Source organism: Pantherophis guttatus, chromosome 2 (genome assembly GCF_059756535.1).
Source record: "Pantherophis guttatus breed Tessera chromosome 2, ASM5975653v1, whole genome shotgun sequence".
NCBI lineage: Eukaryota > Metazoa > Chordata > Lepidosauria > Squamata > Colubridae > Pantherophis > Pantherophis guttatus.
Window position 1 is genome coordinate 91772386 of NC_142064.1, and position 18125 is coordinate 91790510.

The 18125-nt window shown below is 40.0% G+C and overlaps 1 protein-coding gene across 2 annotated transcripts in view; it reads left to right on the forward strand.

Annotated features, from left to right (window-relative positions):
- Window positions 1–18125, forward strand: part of ABCA1 (ATP binding cassette subfamily A member 1) — a 119172-nt gene that overhangs the window by 93644 nt on the left and 7403 nt on the right. For both annotated transcript variants that reach the window (XM_034410665.3, XM_034410667.3), the window contains exons 28-46: window positions 585–733; window positions 1465–1589; window positions 1911–2009; window positions 2646–2835; window positions 5049–5143; window positions 5776–5808; window positions 6757–6862; window positions 7344–7418; window positions 9086–9255; window positions 9498–9675; window positions 10402–10517; window positions 11189–11333; window positions 12092–12215; window positions 12863–12992; window positions 14782–14902; window positions 15315–15377; window positions 15819–15925; window positions 16566–16707; window positions 17940–18074. In XM_034410665.3, coding sequence (XP_034266556.2) covers window positions 585–733; window positions 1465–1589; window positions 1911–2009; window positions 2646–2835; window positions 5049–5143; window positions 5776–5808; window positions 6757–6862; window positions 7344–7418; window positions 9086–9255; window positions 9498–9675; window positions 10402–10517; window positions 11189–11333; window positions 12092–12215; window positions 12863–12992; window positions 14782–14902; window positions 15315–15377; window positions 15819–15925; window positions 16566–16707; window positions 17940–18074 — 2303 coding nt within the window. The remainder of the gene's footprint in view (window positions 1–584; window positions 734–1464; window positions 1590–1910; window positions 2010–2645; window positions 2836–5048; window positions 5144–5775; window positions 5809–6756; window positions 6863–7343; window positions 7419–9085; window positions 9256–9497; window positions 9676–10401; window positions 10518–11188; window positions 11334–12091; window positions 12216–12862; window positions 12993–14781; window positions 14903–15314; window positions 15378–15818; window positions 15926–16565; window positions 16708–17939; window positions 18075–18125) is intronic.

Genomic DNA, 18125 nt, shown 5'->3' on the forward strand with positions numbered 1-18125 from the left:
CAACCCACAAAGTGGTACTGAATAATCAAGCGATGTGCATGGCTGCCTTTGAATCAACATTTGTCAAAATAAACTAATAACGATATGGTGGAAAATTGTTATTGTGATTGCTGGAAAGGACAGTCAGGGTCAGTTCCCCGAGCCTTATTACTAGAAATTCATAACTTCAAGTTTAGCATCAAAAAAATGCAGGTGCCAGGCTGCTGTTTCAGCCACTTGATTTCCTTTTGACAGCTGCTGCTTCTAGCTCCAACATGGCTTCCAGTTCAAAAATTTCTCTTTTGCTTCAGGTCATTTGGAGGGAAAATGTATCTGTTGCAGAGATGGAAAATCTACCAGTTCTAACAACCCTATTAGATATTCCTGAACTGCAACTCCTATCTTTAAACATTGACCATGCTAGCTGGGGCACTTGGGGGGGGGGTTGTATTACAGCTTGTGAGCCATGCAATCCTCCTATGCTAAGTAAGAGAGGAAAGGTTTCAAGAACTCTAAGCAGATGCTTAAACAAGGTGTCCTACCTAGTTCTTCAGCTTAGGGATATAGATGAAAGTTTTCATTGACTCCCAATTCTTTGCTTGCAGAATCTCGGGAAACTGACCTTCTGAGTGGGATAGATGGCAAAGGATCCAGTCAGATGAAGGGCTGGAAGCTGACCCAGCAACAGTTTGTAGCTCTGCTTTGGAAGCGACTGCTTATTGCCAAGCGCAGCAGAAAAGGCATTTTTGCCCAGGTGAGTTGGGTTCAATTCTACAGGTAGTCCTCAATTTACAACCCACAATTGGGACTGGAACTTCCATTGCCAAGTCATGCCCAATTCTACAATCCTTTTTTTTTACCCCGGTTGTTAAGCAAATGGCTGCAGATGTTAAATGAATTATGGGGTCATTAAGAAAATCTGGCTTCCCCATTGACCTGGCTTGTTAGAAGCCAGCTTGCACAAATGGCAATCATGTGACCGTGGGGGGACACTGCAATACTTGTAAGTGTAAGCTTTTCTCAGTGCAAAACTTGAATGCTGATAGTTTACACCTAAGGGGTTAAAATCAGATTCTTATTTTCCATCCAACGCCAATATATATTAAACTCTATATTGACAAGAATGGTAATTTGCAGGATGAATAATGCTCTTCTGTGGTTGCTTTTTTCTGCTGAATTAATCACTTCAAAGTTTTTAGAGTTTTAATGTGGGATGAAGTTTGAAATGTGGTGGGGGGAAGGCCATGTTCTTTGTAAGGATTCCCCCCCCCCAAGAAAAGTGCAATTATTTGCTTTTTTTTCCTGGGTGATTCATTTCATTTGCTGTTGAAAGGCTGTATGACAAAGGAATCTGCAATTCAGTTTGACATTGCTGATTAAATATTGGAAATGATAGGAACCAAGTTTTTAGAATGTTGTGCAAAACTGTTATTCTTGAAGAATTTTGTGAGCCTGTTCCCTTCCCTCCTATCTGCCTCATTTCAGATTGTCCTCCCTGCCATCTTCGTTTGCATTGCTCTTTTGTTCAGTCTGATTGTTCCTCCCTTTGGAAAATATCCCAGCCTTGAATTGCACCCGTGGATGTATGATGAGCAGTACACATTTATCAGGTAAATATTAAGCCATAGTTCAAGAAATCTGATATCACCTAGTATGTTATGGTGTGCAGGCTCAAACTCACAGATTAAGTCAGATGTGATAAACAATGCAAAACCAAATGCATCATATCATATACTTCTGGGAATTCTGAATGGAGATAGAAATAAACATGGAAGGACTATGGAATTAATGGGTATTAATGGGAAGGAACATTAATTTTGTTTGAAACAAATAGCTTCATCTTCCTGAATTCTTCTTATTCCTCTGTTTCTGTTTCCTCTGCCTTTGAATTAATTTTAAGCCTTGATGGTTTCCTTTTGATGCATCCACAGCAATGATGCCCCAAAAGATGCCACTACTCAAAAGCTTTTGAGTGCTCTTCTCAGCAAACCTGGTTTCGGGACCCGTTGCATGGAAGGATACTCCATTCCGTAAGTGGAATATTAGGAAAACACTTCATAAAATGAAGAAAGAGCCAGAAAACACTTGACATTCATCATGGATCTCTTGGCAGTTACTAGTATGACTGTGTTGTGTGTTCAGTAATTCTGGGAGAAATACAGATTGCAGCTACAGAATGCAGTTTATGTTCTTAAATTCTGTTAATGTGGTTTTTTGGTTTATGTTCTTAAATTCTGACAAGAATTTCTTGATCTCGAATGTATACTGAATTTATGCTGAATCTGCAGCTGTCAGAAATCCTAACTGATATAACTAGTGGTTAACCTGATGGAAAAGTTAGGTAGCTGCAGGCCCAAACAATATAACTGGAATGGCTTGGGCAAAGCGCTATAAAACCTTAGCAGCCACACGAGTTGCTACTTATCTGTTTTAAGGTGGAGCTCTTAAGATTTCATACTTGAAAGTTGTTTTTACAAACTACATTCGGGCCATGTGTGCCTATAGTTCAAACTGATGTAAATAGAAAGGATTAATCACCTGCCTAATCCGTGTATATATAATTGGTGATAGGAAACGGGGCTCCTTAGTCCTGCCATCTGCTTGGCTAGTATAAGATTGCTGAATGAAAGTCTTTTCTTTTGGTCTTCTGTTTTGTGTTTTTACAGAGGGACTCCTTGTTCTGTGGGAAAAGAAGAGTGGAGCCAAGATCCAGTGCCTGAGAATCTCATGGAAATCTTCCAGAAAGGCAATTGGACAATGAAGAATCCTTCCCCAGCATGCACATGTAGCAGTAACAATACCAAGAAAATACTTCCAATGTGCCCTGCTGGGGCTGGTGGTCTACCTCCTCCCCAGGTATGTAGTTAACACTTGGGATATACTTTCTTCCAGTCCTAATTCCTGGCAGCTAAAACATCCTGCTAGGAGGTAGGAAGGTAGATGGATAGACAGTAGATAACCGTGAATTATTTCATTGATGTAATCCATTTATAAGCTGCTGCAGCCATTTGAGGTGGCACACAGCTATATAATGACCCTTTTTTTTAAAATGGAAACTACAGTTCCAAATGCAGATATAAATCTAAGCATAGAGGATCACAAGTCACCCTGTGAAGGTCTTCTGGAATAGTCAGATCTTTAGAGCTTGCTTAAAAGCAGACTTTGGACCATGTGGTTTTCAGGGATGATGTTGTTCCAGAGGAGAAGAATCAACCATAGACCACTCTGTCTCTGAATCTTATAAGATGGCATTGTTTCAACAATAAGGCCTTGAGACTTCCAAGAAAGAAATAGTTAAGAGCTGCTGAGTAAATCACCTCTTTATAATCGCTTTCCAAACAAGAAGAGGACTTGAGCTTATCCACAAGTGCACCAGACAGTTGCTCCTTGTGAGGAGACAGTAGGACACTGGTCTCTGGTAGGTTTAGAGCTCTAGGAGATGAAGACACTAGGTTTGTCTAAATATTGAAGGATATTTTTAAACAATGAGCCCAGAAGTTAATTGTAAAAATATCTGCATCTATAAATAGATTGTGATTAAAAGAGGTTGTGGAAGAGGAACAAATTTTACCTTACAAGGAGGAAAACTAATCTGAACGTGGATGTAAAAGCGACAAGCTACAAGAATTTTATGGAAAAAGATGCTACCCTTGACATACAAAAGAAACAAGCAGAATTAAATTAAGTAGTAATTAAAAGGGATATACAAATTACAAACCAAGAGAGTGACCTGGATAATTTTTCTATATTGGAGTTACAAAAAACAGGACTGTTAAAGGTTTGGAGAATTTTGTGAGAAAGTCAAAAGAAAAAAAAATGGAAAGGAAATCAAGTGGCAGTTTTGGAAGACAGTTTTCCTTTTTGCTTCCTAACTGCCACATATTTTAGCCTGGGGAATTGGGAGGGTTTTTTTTGTTGGAGCGGTAGAAAGTTAGTCATAACAACATTCCGTATTCAAGGACACTTTTGCCTGCATCTGCTGGAGACTGCCTGGAGATTGTATCCAGTTGAATGTGAAAAGTTGATTGGCCTGTGTGATGAACTTGTGAGTGTGGGGCAGGGCTGTGAACTGTTAGCTGGGTGGGGGAAACCTGGAAGCTTTCAGATTCGGGTTTTCCCAGATGTGCCAACATGACATCTCTAATAAATTAGAATTTTGAGGAGCCTCAGGCCTCGGAGTTTTATTTCGTTGGGGGTGTTCCTTGGAACCCTGACATCAAGTTCTAGGGCATTATTTGAAGAGATAAAGATCAAGATTGTTAAAAATAAAGAGAAGGGAGGTAAAGTTGGTTTATTTGATCAAGTTTAAAATAGACATATTGTTATCTCTAGTAACCCTTAATAGACTTTTGCTTATCGGGACAGAATGATGAGGCTTTCAGGCTTTATTTATAGATAAAAGATGAATCAGGGATTATTTGTTTTACTTTATGTGATGTGATAAATTATTAAGTTTATACTTGTGATGAAGGGGAAAGACGTTTCTTTATACATTTTCTTTTCTAATTTTTTCCCGCATCTTCAAATTTTTTCCTTTCCTTTTCTTTTTTTAGTTTGCATTCATTTCTATTGTTGCAATTGTATTTTTAAAATAAAATTACTACTAAAAAAGCAATAGGGCCTGCAGGCAGCCAATTATGCCAAATCTTACAAGATGAACAGAGACAATTGGAGAAAGGAGGGCTCGTAATTACTCCGGTCTACAGTCATGAAGGGCATTAGAGATACAGTCAGAACCTTTAACTAGTGCAGCTTATGAAGTAGAATTGTCATTTGGGCAAAATGAGGTACATCCATAACTACTGGTATCTAACCTGCTACATTTATATCATTAGAATATGAAGTATTAGAATGAAGAGGGGAAAAAGAGAAATTAAAACCTAGTGTTAGCTAACCTTTAATATATTTCAGAGGTTTCATGACCTCTGCTATGGATGGAAGATGAAATGTGGAATATTCATAGCGGGCTTGGGTTACTGATTTCTATAATAAATGACAATAGTGGTAATTCAGGACCAATCATATCCTGGCTTATTCAGTGTTCTACTTTCCTCCTCCACTATCTACAGAGAATCCAGGAGACCACTGATATTCTGCAGAATCTGACGGGGCGCAACATTTCTGACTATTTGGTGAAGACTTATGCCCAGATCATTGGAAAAAGGTGCTTCATCTTGCTTATTGTTGCTACTCTTCTTACTTTATGGCAACTTTTACTATGATTATCAAGCTGCAGTTTACATGTATTCCATTGTTTTACTTTCTATCTTTTAACCCCAAAGCAGAAGGGAGGATCTGGTAGCATCCTTTTAGGCCAGGGGTATCAAATTCAAAGCCCATGGGCCGCATCCAGCCCACGGGGTGGTTAAATACGGCCTATGGGGCCGGCCTGGAAATATCAAAGTACCGGCCAGCGGTGCCTCTGCAGGCTGAAAACAGCCTGCGTAACCCATTTTCGGCCCGTTTTTGGCCTATTTTCGGGCCCGTTTTTTGGCCTGTTTTTGGCCGGCAGAGTGCTGCAGGAAGCCACGGAGGGCGAAAATGAGGTGCAGGGGAGGCACCCGGCACCCCCAGGCCCCGTTTTGGCCAATAAAGTGTTGCAGGAGGCTGGCTGGGGAATTCTAGGAGTTGAAGTCCTCCAGGCTTAAAGTTGCCAAGGTTGGAGACCCTTGCTCTAGTCCCCTTTCTATTGAAAAGGCTTTTTAATCAAATGTATTTCTCCCTGTTTTATAAATGTTGGAACTGGTTGACTTAGACCTAATATAATGAGTTTTTCTTTGCTTTTTATACCCACAGTTTGAAGAGTAAGCATTGGGTCAATGAATTCAGGTAAATATCTTTTTTTCTCTCCCTTTATGAGAGTCATCTGATCTTAAGAGCTTTACTCATATCCGCAATGACTTTTTATAGATTTTTCCAGTTTGGCTTTATTTTTAGGCCATTCCTTACCCAGTCATTTACTCAACCAATAATGTGATGTAGCTACACTTTGAGAGACGATAGTCACTCACTAGAATGCATGAAATGTGTGTTCACACACTGCAACTACATATGTTTTATTTTATCCATAACTGATTGAATGAGTCCAGGCTCATATGTAACTCTGAGCCATTAAACAATAGTTTACAAGCAAAAATAGCCAGCTTCATACAATGTGCCAAGCCAAACCCTATTATATTATCATTTAGTTTAATTTATTTTGTGTGTATATAAAAACCATTGATTGTAGGTAGATGGGTAAGAGACGTTGTTGAGACAAAGTGAGAGTAGAAACTGAAAAAAAAAAGTGTGAATCAGTTAATAATCAATTTACACTTATAATCTCTTATACACTTATAATCTACGGTAATTATAATACTATAACCAGCTATTCTGTAACTTGCTAGGTTGGACATTCCAAATTGGAGAGAGTGAGGCCAATAAATGAGTAATACCCAAATGCAATTTCATAACTCACCATTTGTTCTATATGGATCTCACTTTAATGAAGGAGAAGAGCGTGGTAGTGTGAGAAATATCTATGTGGCTGCTCTTCTTTTTGTTCATGTGGGATGGAGATCTATCTCGAGTTATCTATAACCAGGGTCCCCCCCTCTGTATTACATATAAACAAGCACATGTACCTTTGCTGAAGGTTGCAGCATATTTTGTTTTATTGTCTTGCTCAATATAAGGATTTAGAAAGCTGCACATTATGCCAAAAATACAAAGTCATGGAGTAGGAAACATTTACAAAAATAACCTTCTACTACAACAGCTTCTTTCATCTGTTCATAGATATGGTGGTTTTTCTTTGGGAGCTGGTGGATCTATTGTGCTTCCTCGTCATGAAGAGGTTAATGATGCCATCAATCAAGTGAAGAAAATCTTGGAAATTGCCAAGGTAAATAGCTAAGGAATTTCGCTATTTGAGTAAAAGTTGCTCCAGGAGGATACTTGGAATTTCTGCTCCTTTTTGAATCCATATATCCATCATATATTGGGGATACAGCAAAAAAAAAACAACACACCACATAGACAGCATCCTCTCTGATATGATTATGAGCCATGGTGGCGCAGTGGTTCAAGTGCAGTACTGCAGGCTACTTCTGCCTGCCTGCAATTTGGCAGTTCAAATCTTACTAGGCTCAAGGTTGACTTCCATCCTTCTGAGGTGGGTAAAATGAGGACCCAAATTGTTGGGGGCAATATGCTGACTCTGTAAACTGCTTAGAGAGGGCTGTAAAGCACTGTGAAGCGGTATATAAGTCTAAGTGCAATTGCTATTGCTATTGCTATTGCTATTACTAAGAAGTACATTATCTGGAGATCAGTGGAGTTATTTTTTTTAAATTAGATTTTTAAAGTTTCATTTTTATTTTTAGGGGAGTGCTGCTGAACGGTTTCTAAACAGCTTCCAGAACTTCATGAAAGGCCTGGACACAAGTAAAAATATTAAGGTATTAATTCCACTTGGCTGATTTCAGGACCATATTGCTTAGACATCTTGAACCACCACATAGCGTTTCCCCAAATTTAGAAAACAAACCTGTCTGGAATTAAAATTAAAAACATACTTCATTGTGATATCCACATGGTTTACTTTTGTGGTATAAGATTTTATTTCCAAAACATCCCATACATTCAGTATCCCTGCGGTCACAGACAGTGGTGGGTTGCTCCCTGTTCGCACCGATTCGCAAGAACTGGTAGTAAAAATTTGTAGTAGTTCCGAGAACCGGTAATAACATTGGCTGGCCACGCCCCCGAACCGGTCCCCGGCCTGGTCATCGCTCGCTTACCCCGCCTATCTCATCAGAGGCTTTTTTTTTATTTTTAGTTTTAAAAGCATTTTTTCTACAACCTCTTCGGCCGAAAAAATGCTTTTAAAAGTTTTTAAAAAGCCTTTGATGATCCCCCGGCTCAGCTGGGAACGTCAGAGGCTTTTCAAAGCATTTTTTCTACAACCTCTTCGGCCGAAGAGGTGGTAAAAAAAATGCTTTGAAAAGTCTCTGACGATCTCAGCTGAGTTGCCTGATCGGCAGAGGCTTTTCAAAGCATTTTTTTCTGCAACCTCGTAAGGTTGTAGAAAAAATGCTTTGAAAAGTAAAAAAAAAAAAAAGTTGGCCACGCCCACCTATTCACATTACCCCACCACCACCAAGCCACGCCCATAAAATAAGCCATGCCCACAGAACCAGTAGTAAAATATTTTAGAACCTACCCCTGGTCACAGGGCATCGTTATTCGGGCTCTTGGCGTTTATGACGTTGCAGTAGTCTGTGTCATGTGATCACCATCTATGATCTTCACTGCTGGCTTCTGACAAACGAAATGAATGGGGAAAACAGCAGGTCACAAATGATAATCGTGTGACTTAGGGACACTGCTAATATGTGCAATTATGTAACAATGTCAACTGGGACTACCGCTATTGCCATTGTAAATTAGCGTAGCCATGTGACGTTGTGCTTTGTGATCATGTCACTTAGCAACACATTTGCTGGTCCCAATTAGTATTGCTAAGTGAGGACCTGTATGTTCTTGTAGGAGTTATTAATCTGAATATGAATCTTGACTGGGAAAAGACAATCCAGAAATGTGATTCATACTAAGTAATAAAGAGTGACCTTCTATGATATACAAATCATTTTGCTGGTCTCATCAGGCCCAACAGATCTATGGTGGTTATAAATAGCTAAGGCAATCCTGAATTTAGGATAAGTCTTCCAACAAAACTTAGAACCAACATATACAAAACATATGAACTATAAACAGTCAATTGCATTGCCCAGCTTCCTCACCTTGTTAACCTAGAATTGCAAGCTCTATCTGAAACCAATCCCCCAAATTATATTTCCTGCCAGAAATATACATGCGTGGCATTTTTTCATATCAATAGACATTTAGATATCTGTGTATACCAGAAACCAAGAAAAAGCTTGCCCAGGGCAAAAAATAATTAGTATATTATAAATACTAATCAAAATTTAACTCCCCATTTCATATAACTGTCGGTATGTGCAATCTCTCTCACATGAAAACTATGATTTTGATCCTCAAATCTGAGATCTCCTACCAAATGACTAATGTTCTCTCAGTTAAAATGAGATGTTTCCTTTTTCAGGTGTGGTTTAACAACAAAGGCTGGCATGCCGTTGCCTCTTTTATCAATGTGATCAACAATGCCATTCTCCGCGCCAACCTACAAGATGGAGAGAATCCAAGCAACTATGGCATTACGGTCTTCAATCACCCGCTGAACCTCACCAAGCAGCAGATCTCTGAAGTTGCCCTGTACGTCCTGAAATGACAGCATGAGGGGTGGAAGGGAAAGGAACAGAGAGGGGAAATAAAAATATGTCTCTCGTGATCAATGGAACATGAAGTCTGAACTCTTCTTTATGTAGTTCCAACTATATAAACCAAGATTTCAATTACAATTGTCCTTTCTAAAGATATACTTAATTAAGAATCTGACTGAACGAGTCAAAAATCAATTTGTCACCTTTCCATCTTTCCATCTTTCTCTTTACTAGGATGACTACTTCGGTGGATGTTTTGGTCTCCATTTGTGTCATCTTCGCCATGTCCTTTGTTCCAGCCAGCTTTGTGGTTTTCTTAATCCAGGAACGTGTCAGTAAAGCCAAGCATCTCCAGTTCATATGTGGTGTGAAACCAGTGATCTACTGGGCAGCCAATTTTGTATGGGATATGGTAAGGCTGCATCTGTTTGACATTTTTAATTTCTGTTTCTTTTGGTCATAGTCTGAAACAATGCAGTTGCCATGCAGAACTTTGTTCCTGTATCATATCCTGGCTTGTCAAAGAGTAATATAGAACCTGACCAGAAATAGTAGATGTTGGTATAGGAATACACATTCTCTAAATATCAGAAGCCAGCCTCTACATACTATTTCAAGGATAGATTGCAATAACCACAAAGAAGATAGTAGTGCCACAGTACTGATTATTTTAAAGATGAGACTAAGTAAAACTGATGAGTTTCAGTTTAATTACAATTTCAGCCATGTCTCAGCCCTGTGTGTATATAAATGTTCAGATTTGGAGATAGCAAGTAGAATGCTTTGAATCTGAAAGTTGACATAAATTGCATTAAAAACAACAAGAAGACTTTGTGGAGATTGGGGTTTAATCTAATCAAAAGAAAAGAAAAAGGAATTGCAAACATGCAACCCAAACACTTTGGATCGTGAAGTATAGCAGACATCCTATCTCCTTTTCTGTGGTTCCATCAAGTCCTCTTATACTATGATCAGTTTGTATCAGCTTTGTCTCATTGTAATTAGCTTGAGAAGATCTAATTCTTGAAAAGTTTGCCATGACCATCTCCTATGTAACTTAATTGTAATATTCGTTTACATCTTTTAATCTGGAGCTCTTCTGATTCTCTTTTTTTTTTCTTTTCTTTGAAACTTACAGTGCAACTACATCATTCCAGCAACTTTGGTCATCATCATCTTTATCTGCTTCCAGCAGAAATCCTATGTATCCTCAACCAACCTCCCAGTGTTGGCACTTCTACTTTTGTTCTATGGGTAAGGAAGGCTCTTTTGATTCAGGTGTGGGCAACCACTGGTAGAATAGGTTGTTCTGTCCCCGTCTCGCACACGCACACAAACAGTCAGCCAGGAGTTAAATAAAACTTGCAGACAATAAATTCCTTCGATAACAGGATTGGCAGCAACCCAGTAGCTGCCAAGAACTTTACTCACAGAGAACCGAAACAAATACACAAAGCCACAGAATTGTCAAGTCCAGTCCGTATTAAATCCAAGGCAGGCAGAAACGTAGTTTCAGAGATAAAATGCGACTCGCTAGTTGTTTAGTTTTGTCCGTCACAGAGCCTGAATGACCACCACATTCCCTTTTATCCCTGTGGGGTGTGGTCCAGTGACTCAGCTTAATCTCTGGCACGCCTCCTTTTCTGCTGCGTGCGCTTGTCTCTCCAACGCTGGTGTGGATCCAGCCAAGACTTATCTCCGTCACTGTCAGACTGAGACTGCTTGGCGATACCTGGCTCCTGGCCAATCTCTTCTCCTTCGGGAGACATCTGAGGCATTGCCAGAGAGGAGAGGCCTGGAGAGGGAGGCCTGGCCAACTCCTCTCCTTCACTTTCGGAGCCTTCTCCCTCCGATAAAACGGGCTCGGGGGTCGGAGTCACAACATAGGTGAAGAGACCTCAATGTCTTTCTGTGTTCTTTTCCAGGTGGTCCATAACTCCCCTCATGTACCCAGCATCTTTTATATTCAAGATTCCTAGCACGGCATACGTAGTGCTGACCAGCGTAAACCTCTTCATTGGCATCAATGCGAGCGTAATCACTTTCGTCCTTGAACTATTCACTAGCAGTGTGAGTTCTCACTGAGTAAACCAAAAATGGCATTTGGTTTTTCTGCACAATTGATTTTCTTGTGAGTTTGAGTCAGATGAATATGGAAAGCAAGGCGTATTTGTGTTACCACACTTAGGACTTCTTCCAATTGCACAATCTTTTCTAAAGGTGTAATTGAAAGGGGAGAATCTGAATTTATGATTGCAGTAGGAGATATACACCTTTATACAGGGGTTAAATGCTCCTGGTTCGGACCAGATCACCCAAACTGGTAGCGATGGAGGCGGGCGGTTCGGAGAACCGGTAGCAAAAATCCCTGCCCCCCCATGCTCAGTTGAGCCGTGCAATCATCAAAGGCTTTTTAAATTATTTTTAAAAGTATTTTTTCTACAACCTCTTCGGTCAAAAAATGCTTTTAAAAGTAAAAAAAAAAAACTGATGATCGTGCGGCTCAGCTGGGATCGTCAGAGGCTTTTAAAAGCATTTTTTCTACAACCTTAATTTTGAAAAGCAAAGAGGAACCATCACTTGGTTCCTTTTCATCCAGATGATTGATTGATTTAAAAAGAAAAAAATAGAGGAAGGTACAAATTTATCCTTTTGCCCTAAACTTTTTACATTTTAAGCCAAAGCTAAGGGACTGGTTTAAATAATTGAAGTCTTAATGGTTGTTTAATTCTTTCAATGCTTTCTGAGTTGTAGATCTAGTGCCCTTGACATCTGTCCTGTTTGAAAATGTTCAAGCTGCTGATCGCCTTGGCTTCTGTGTCTTTTAGAAATTCAACAACATCAATGACATCCTGAAGTCCGTGTTCCTTATCTTTCCACACTTCTGCTTGGGGCGGGGTCTAATTGACATGGTGAAAAACCAAGCAATGGCAGATGCCCTTGAAAGATTTGGTAAGTAAGATGTTGCTCACACAGTTTAGGATTTCACAGCCTGGGCTTGGAGCGTGTTACATTCTATTTTTCTTCCTGTTTTTTAAGCCCCAAAGCAGAAGGGAGGATCTGGTAATATCCTTTTAGGTTAACATGTTTTATCAAAAAGGCAGAGACTTTCGTGAACTACAGCTCAGTTCATTAGATGCCTGGAGTGGCTAAACTGATGTAGTTTCAGGCAGAGGGGAACAACGAAAGAGAAAATAAGGTGGGGTGATTAGGTAGATATGGGCTACATGGAAGATAAGTGACAACTCCTTCATCAATTAATCCTTTTAATATATTAAAAAGCTGTTGCATTTATTGAGATAGCCTGAAATCTTTTTTTTTTTTTTAAGTTTGAAAAGGTGCTATTGGGCTCTTTCTGATGTTGGTTATCATAGGCTATCAGACTTCCCCTACAATGTCTGTTTTATAATGCATGTCTTAGTTTTCCTAGCCATGAAAAAAGGAACAGAATTATGCATTCTCCATCCCAATCAATATTAATTTATCACTTCATTTCGGCACATTGTATTTGAAACATCCACGTAATGGTGGAGCTACACAGCAGTGGCTTCTTGGGGATCTTTGTGAAGGCTGAACCAATTTATCTGCTCTCTGACCAGGTGAGAATCGCTTTGTCTCCCCTCTCTCCTGGAACCTAGTTGGGAGGAACCTTTTTGCCATGGCTATAGAAGGAGTTGTGTTCTTCCTCATCACGGTGTTGATCCAGTACAGATTCTTTATCAAGTCAAAGTAAGAAATCCTCTGTAGCAATCAGTTCCTAGCATGGGAAGGGTGCATGGATATTTTTGGATTAGGCAGAGGCATGAGGACCTAAATCAGGCACCGACGATCTAGTGCCCTCCAGGAATTTTGGGAGGGTGAAAGTTTAACTCTTGTTGATTCCCAGCTCATGCAGCCAAATGTAAAGAATTATTAAAAAGTTATAGCGCTAAACCTATAGAGGGGAACATTTTACTGTAGGTAATTGTCGAGTTACGACCCCTCCTTCAGCAACTGTTCTTAGTTAATAACGATACTGATTGAGGGGAATTTAAGGCCAGTCCTTGTAATTGTGGCTATTCCATGTCCCCGCAGTCATGTGATTGTGATTCGGGCACTTCGCATCTGGTTCGTAATTACAACACTTGCACGCAGCATCCCACAATCATGTGATTGTCATTTGCAAACTTTCCTATTGGCTTCCTACAAGCGAGTCAAATGGAGAAGCCTGCAGGTACAGGAGGTCACAAGTTGTTCCTGCTGCTTTTTTGCCCACCCCCATGCTCTGTGACGTCCATCCACCTGCAGCTCTTGCCTGCTGGCCTGGGACTCCTTCTGTGGTTCTTGGATTACAATGGGATCCAGGACTGCTGGGATTGCTGTTGTTAAACAATGCAGTCACATCATGTTGCACTTTAAAACTTTATTGCTTAGCAACAAGAAATTCTGATCTCCATTGTCGTCGTAACCTGAGGCCTACCTGTAATGCCTGTTACAGAAGAACAACAAATGTCCCCACTGAAGGGGTTAGAAGAGGAGAAATGAGGGATTAGTGTTAAAATCAAAAACTCTACCTTCATTTTTTATACTAATAACTCAAATTTATTTTAGAATTTACCATAGACCTGGTTTCAGTAATACTCCTGGAACTTCATAGACCTTCATTTCCCCCCCAACCCCATCCATTTTGTCCGTATTTTCTGCTCATTCTACTCTTCCTTTGCTAATGTACCAAAACCAACTTTTCAATTTCAAATATCTCAATTATCCAATTTAATGCTTCACCCCAATCTGTCAGTTATTTCATATAATTCATGGAAGCAAACCTAGATTTGTCAACAAGCAAATCTTATTTGGGAAGCATACTGCTTTTAAAATATGGCATAGATCAGTGGTGAAACTCAATTTTTTTTACTACCGGTTCTGTGGGCGTGGCTTGGTGGGCGTGGTGTGGTGTGGCTTGGTGGGCGTGGCTTGGTGGGCATGCCAGGGGAAGGATACTGCAAAATCTCCATTTCTACCCCACTCCAGGGGAAGGATATTGCAAAATCTCCATTCCCTTCCCACTCCTGGGGAAGGATATTGCAAAAACTCCATTCCCATCCCACTCTGGGACAGCCAGAGGTAGTATTTGCCAGTTCTCCGAACTATTCAAAAATTTCTGCTACCGTTCTCCGACCTACTCAAAATTTCCACTGTTGGTTCTCCAGAACCTGTCAGAACCTGCTGGATTTCACCCCTGGCATAGATGTTCTTTCTCTGGTACTGATATTTGCTACCATTACATTTTTAGATGAATGATTAAAGCATCTTGGGAGTTCATTTTAAAATGTTAAGGCGGATGGTAATTTTTGGGATGTGCCTTGGGCTTGCCTTTAAGTGTGAGTTTTAATTTTCATAAATTGGGAAAGAGGATCAACTAAGTTCCACATATTGGGATGGTGTCCAGTAGTGTATCTGTTATGTAGCACAATTTGAAGTTTGAATGTTGAAGTAAGTTTTAACACAATATATTCCTTTTTCACCCTGTTCCCCAAAGGCCTATCCATGCAAAGCTTCCACCTGTAAACGAAGAGGATGAGGATGTGATTAGAGAAAGGCAGAGGATCATTGGTGGTGGTGGGCAGAGTGACATCTTAGAAATCAAAGAATTAACCAAGGTGAGGGAAACAACAAATTAAGTCGTGCGTGTAGGAAAATGGCATTTCTCTTTGAACATTTATACATCTTATCAAAGACTGGATTCTGAAACCTGCTGTTGATTGTCACCTAATACTGCTGCTGAAAAGAATTTCTCCCATGAGGGAGTAACTATAAGTCATTAAATGTGTAAATTGATGTTACCCTTTCAGGGTTTCACTGGATATAAAAAGGCAGAACAGAGTTGCTCACGTGTTAATTTGTGCGTGGTTTTCCTGAAGAGGCTTGTAGTTGATGCAAATGGAAAAAGTTAATAGAAAGGAAGATAAAAATCTGGAAAATCTTGCCTGGAAAGAGAAGAGAGGTGAAGGGATACAATTTGTAAAGCTGAATTGTTGTAATCTACAAATCAATTTCTGTTACTGTTTCCAGAAGTACAGAATGAAACAGAAACCTGCTGTGGATAGGATCTGTGTTGGAATTCCTCCTGGAGAGGTAAAGCTTTACAGTCTTTCTGCTTGTAAATTTAATATATTATTACTCAAACACTAAATGGTAAATAAATAAAGCAATTGAAAAATTCACATGGAAGGCCTGTAGTAATGGAAAGGCTTAAGTACATGGCTACATCATGGTAGTGATGTGGAATGGAAGTGCAAGAGCATTTAAAATTATCACCATGTTTTATATAATAGGCACTGCTTGCCTGAGCGCCCCTCCTGAATTTGGGAATTTTATAGGATAAATTTAGATATAAAACTAAGTATCTTTGCTACTACACTACAGAGGGACATTCATAATGCTTGGATTCTTTCTAAATTTCAGAACAAATTAAATGGTTCTGAGATCCTGGCATTACTGTCGGGATGTATGTAAGGGATCTGTAGGGAAAGATGGGACGTGGTGTGCTGATATTGTAACTCTTAATGGTTTCAGTGCTTTGGGCTCCTGGGCGTGAATGGCGCAGGGAAATCTTCCACTTTTAAGATGTTGACTGGAGACACTGATGTTACAGGAGGAGATGCTTTTCTGAAGGGAAACAGGTATGAAGAAAACTTTACAGGTAGAACTCATTTAGCAACCACAATTGGGAAAAGAAACTTGGTTGTTAATTGAAGCAGTCGTTAAGTGAGATTGCAGCTGTTTTTACTTCAGCTTTCCTTGGCTATATATGAAGATCATAAATAGAAGAATTGGTAACAAAATTACTGTCTCATCACCATCACTGCAAATGGTTACTAAATGAAAATTACCTTTGGCTTTATCTATTCACCCATTCACAATTATAACTTAGCCCAGAGATCCCCAACCTCTGGCAGCTTGGAGGGTAGGAGGGGCAGGTGCTTTTATGCGCACACACGAACAGGGCCGGAAGCACACACAAGTGGTGTGTGCGTGCGCACGTCCTCATGCACTGCACTAGTCAGTCACTCATGCTGCCTGGTGGCCAATAGGCCGTGGCCCCGGCACCACAGGTTGGGGATCCCTGACTTAGTACATAGCAATAGCACTTAGACTTATATACCACTTCACAGTGCTTTACAGCCCTCTCTAAGCAGTTTAGAGTCAGCATATTGCCCCCAACAGCTCTACTTCTGCTTTAGATGTTCAAGTCTGAGAATTCTGTCAGACAGCTGGAGTAAAACTGGCAAGTCTTTAAGAAGCGGTCTCCTTTCTTCACAGTATTTTGTCTAACATCGAAGAAGTCCATCGGAACATGGGCTACTGTCCTCAGTTTGATGCCATTCAGGAATTGCTGACTGGGCGAGAGCACCTCGAATTCTTTGCGCTCTTAAGGGGAGTTCCTGAGAAAGAAGTCTGCAAGGTAAAATGATACAAACAGGAGAAGAACCACCCAACTTAATTGCCACCACAAATTCCCCATGGCTGCTAATTAAATGGAGTGTACAGAAATAAGCATATACTTCCTGTCTCTTAAAGGAGACACGGCATTCATGCTTTGTATGTTTCACCATATGTTCTTATTGGTGGCTTAGAAAAATAATACAAAATTATAAGAAAAAACAAATAAAAAAGAAAAGATAGAAATACCATCTATGTCAAATTCATTTGTAGCCCACCCTATATCATTTCCAAGCTAAATTCCTTCCTAAATGTGGGGTATTTTACAATCTTGTCTATGGGGATTTAAGTTCCCTTTCTGCAGGGGAACTTCTGATTGCTTCACAGTCCTGTTTTTTGTTTTCATTTTATTAATTGCATGTGTGCCCTCCAGAGTCATTTGTTGAGATGAGGAAGGAAAGGGAAGGAAAGAAGGAAGGAAGGAAGGAAGGAAGGAAGGAAGGAAGGAAGGAAGGAAGGAAAGGTCTTTCTTAGATTGCTTCTTGTATTTTCCATTCTCAGGAAAGGGAAATTGAATCTAATTTGTTAAAATTATTTTTAACTTTCTTATGCCTCTGTAACCCACCATGAACCCTCAGAAAACCCAAATGTTCTTCAATATTTGGGTTTTCAATAGCTCAAGGTTGACTCAGCCTTCCATCCTTTCTAAGGTATGTTAAATGAGGACCCAGTTTGTGGGGGCAATAAGCTGACTTTGTATAAATATACAAAAGTATGAAGGCTATTGCTTAGCGCATTGTAAGCCGCCCTGAGTCTCCGGAGAAGGGCGGCATATAAATCAAATTAAAAATATATATATATATATTGTCTGTTTGTGGGTATGGACCATACTACGTTGACTTAGGATATACAGTATAATAAGCCTATGCGGATTCAAAGACAGAAAGGGGATTTGAAACACACAGGGATATGCACATTGCATTGTCTACAACCCTTTCAACCTGATGCTTCTTTTCCCACACAGCAGCTTCAAAGGGAAGCCATGAGATTTAGGAAAGATGCAGCTACTTTAAAGAATTGCAGGCAGACACAATGTGAGCAACCTCCATATTCACAACAGCATTTTTACTTTGAAAGGGAAAGTACTGCCCAGTCTTAATAGATAGCAGATTAACGAACAGGAGTTAAAGTATATCTCTGTTCTAAATTACAGAGACCGTATTTCAGTTCTCATGTTGCTTTCTCATCTGGCAGGTTGGTGAATGGGCTGTCCGTAAGCTAGGCCTTGTAAAATATGCTGAAAGATATGCCGGCACCTACAGTGGTGGGAACAAGCGCAAGCTGTCTACTGCAATGGCCCTAATTGGGGGGCCTCCTGTGGTCTTCCTGGTAAGTATAGACATGATCCCTATAGTAACCCATCTCATTGAAACTAGGAAG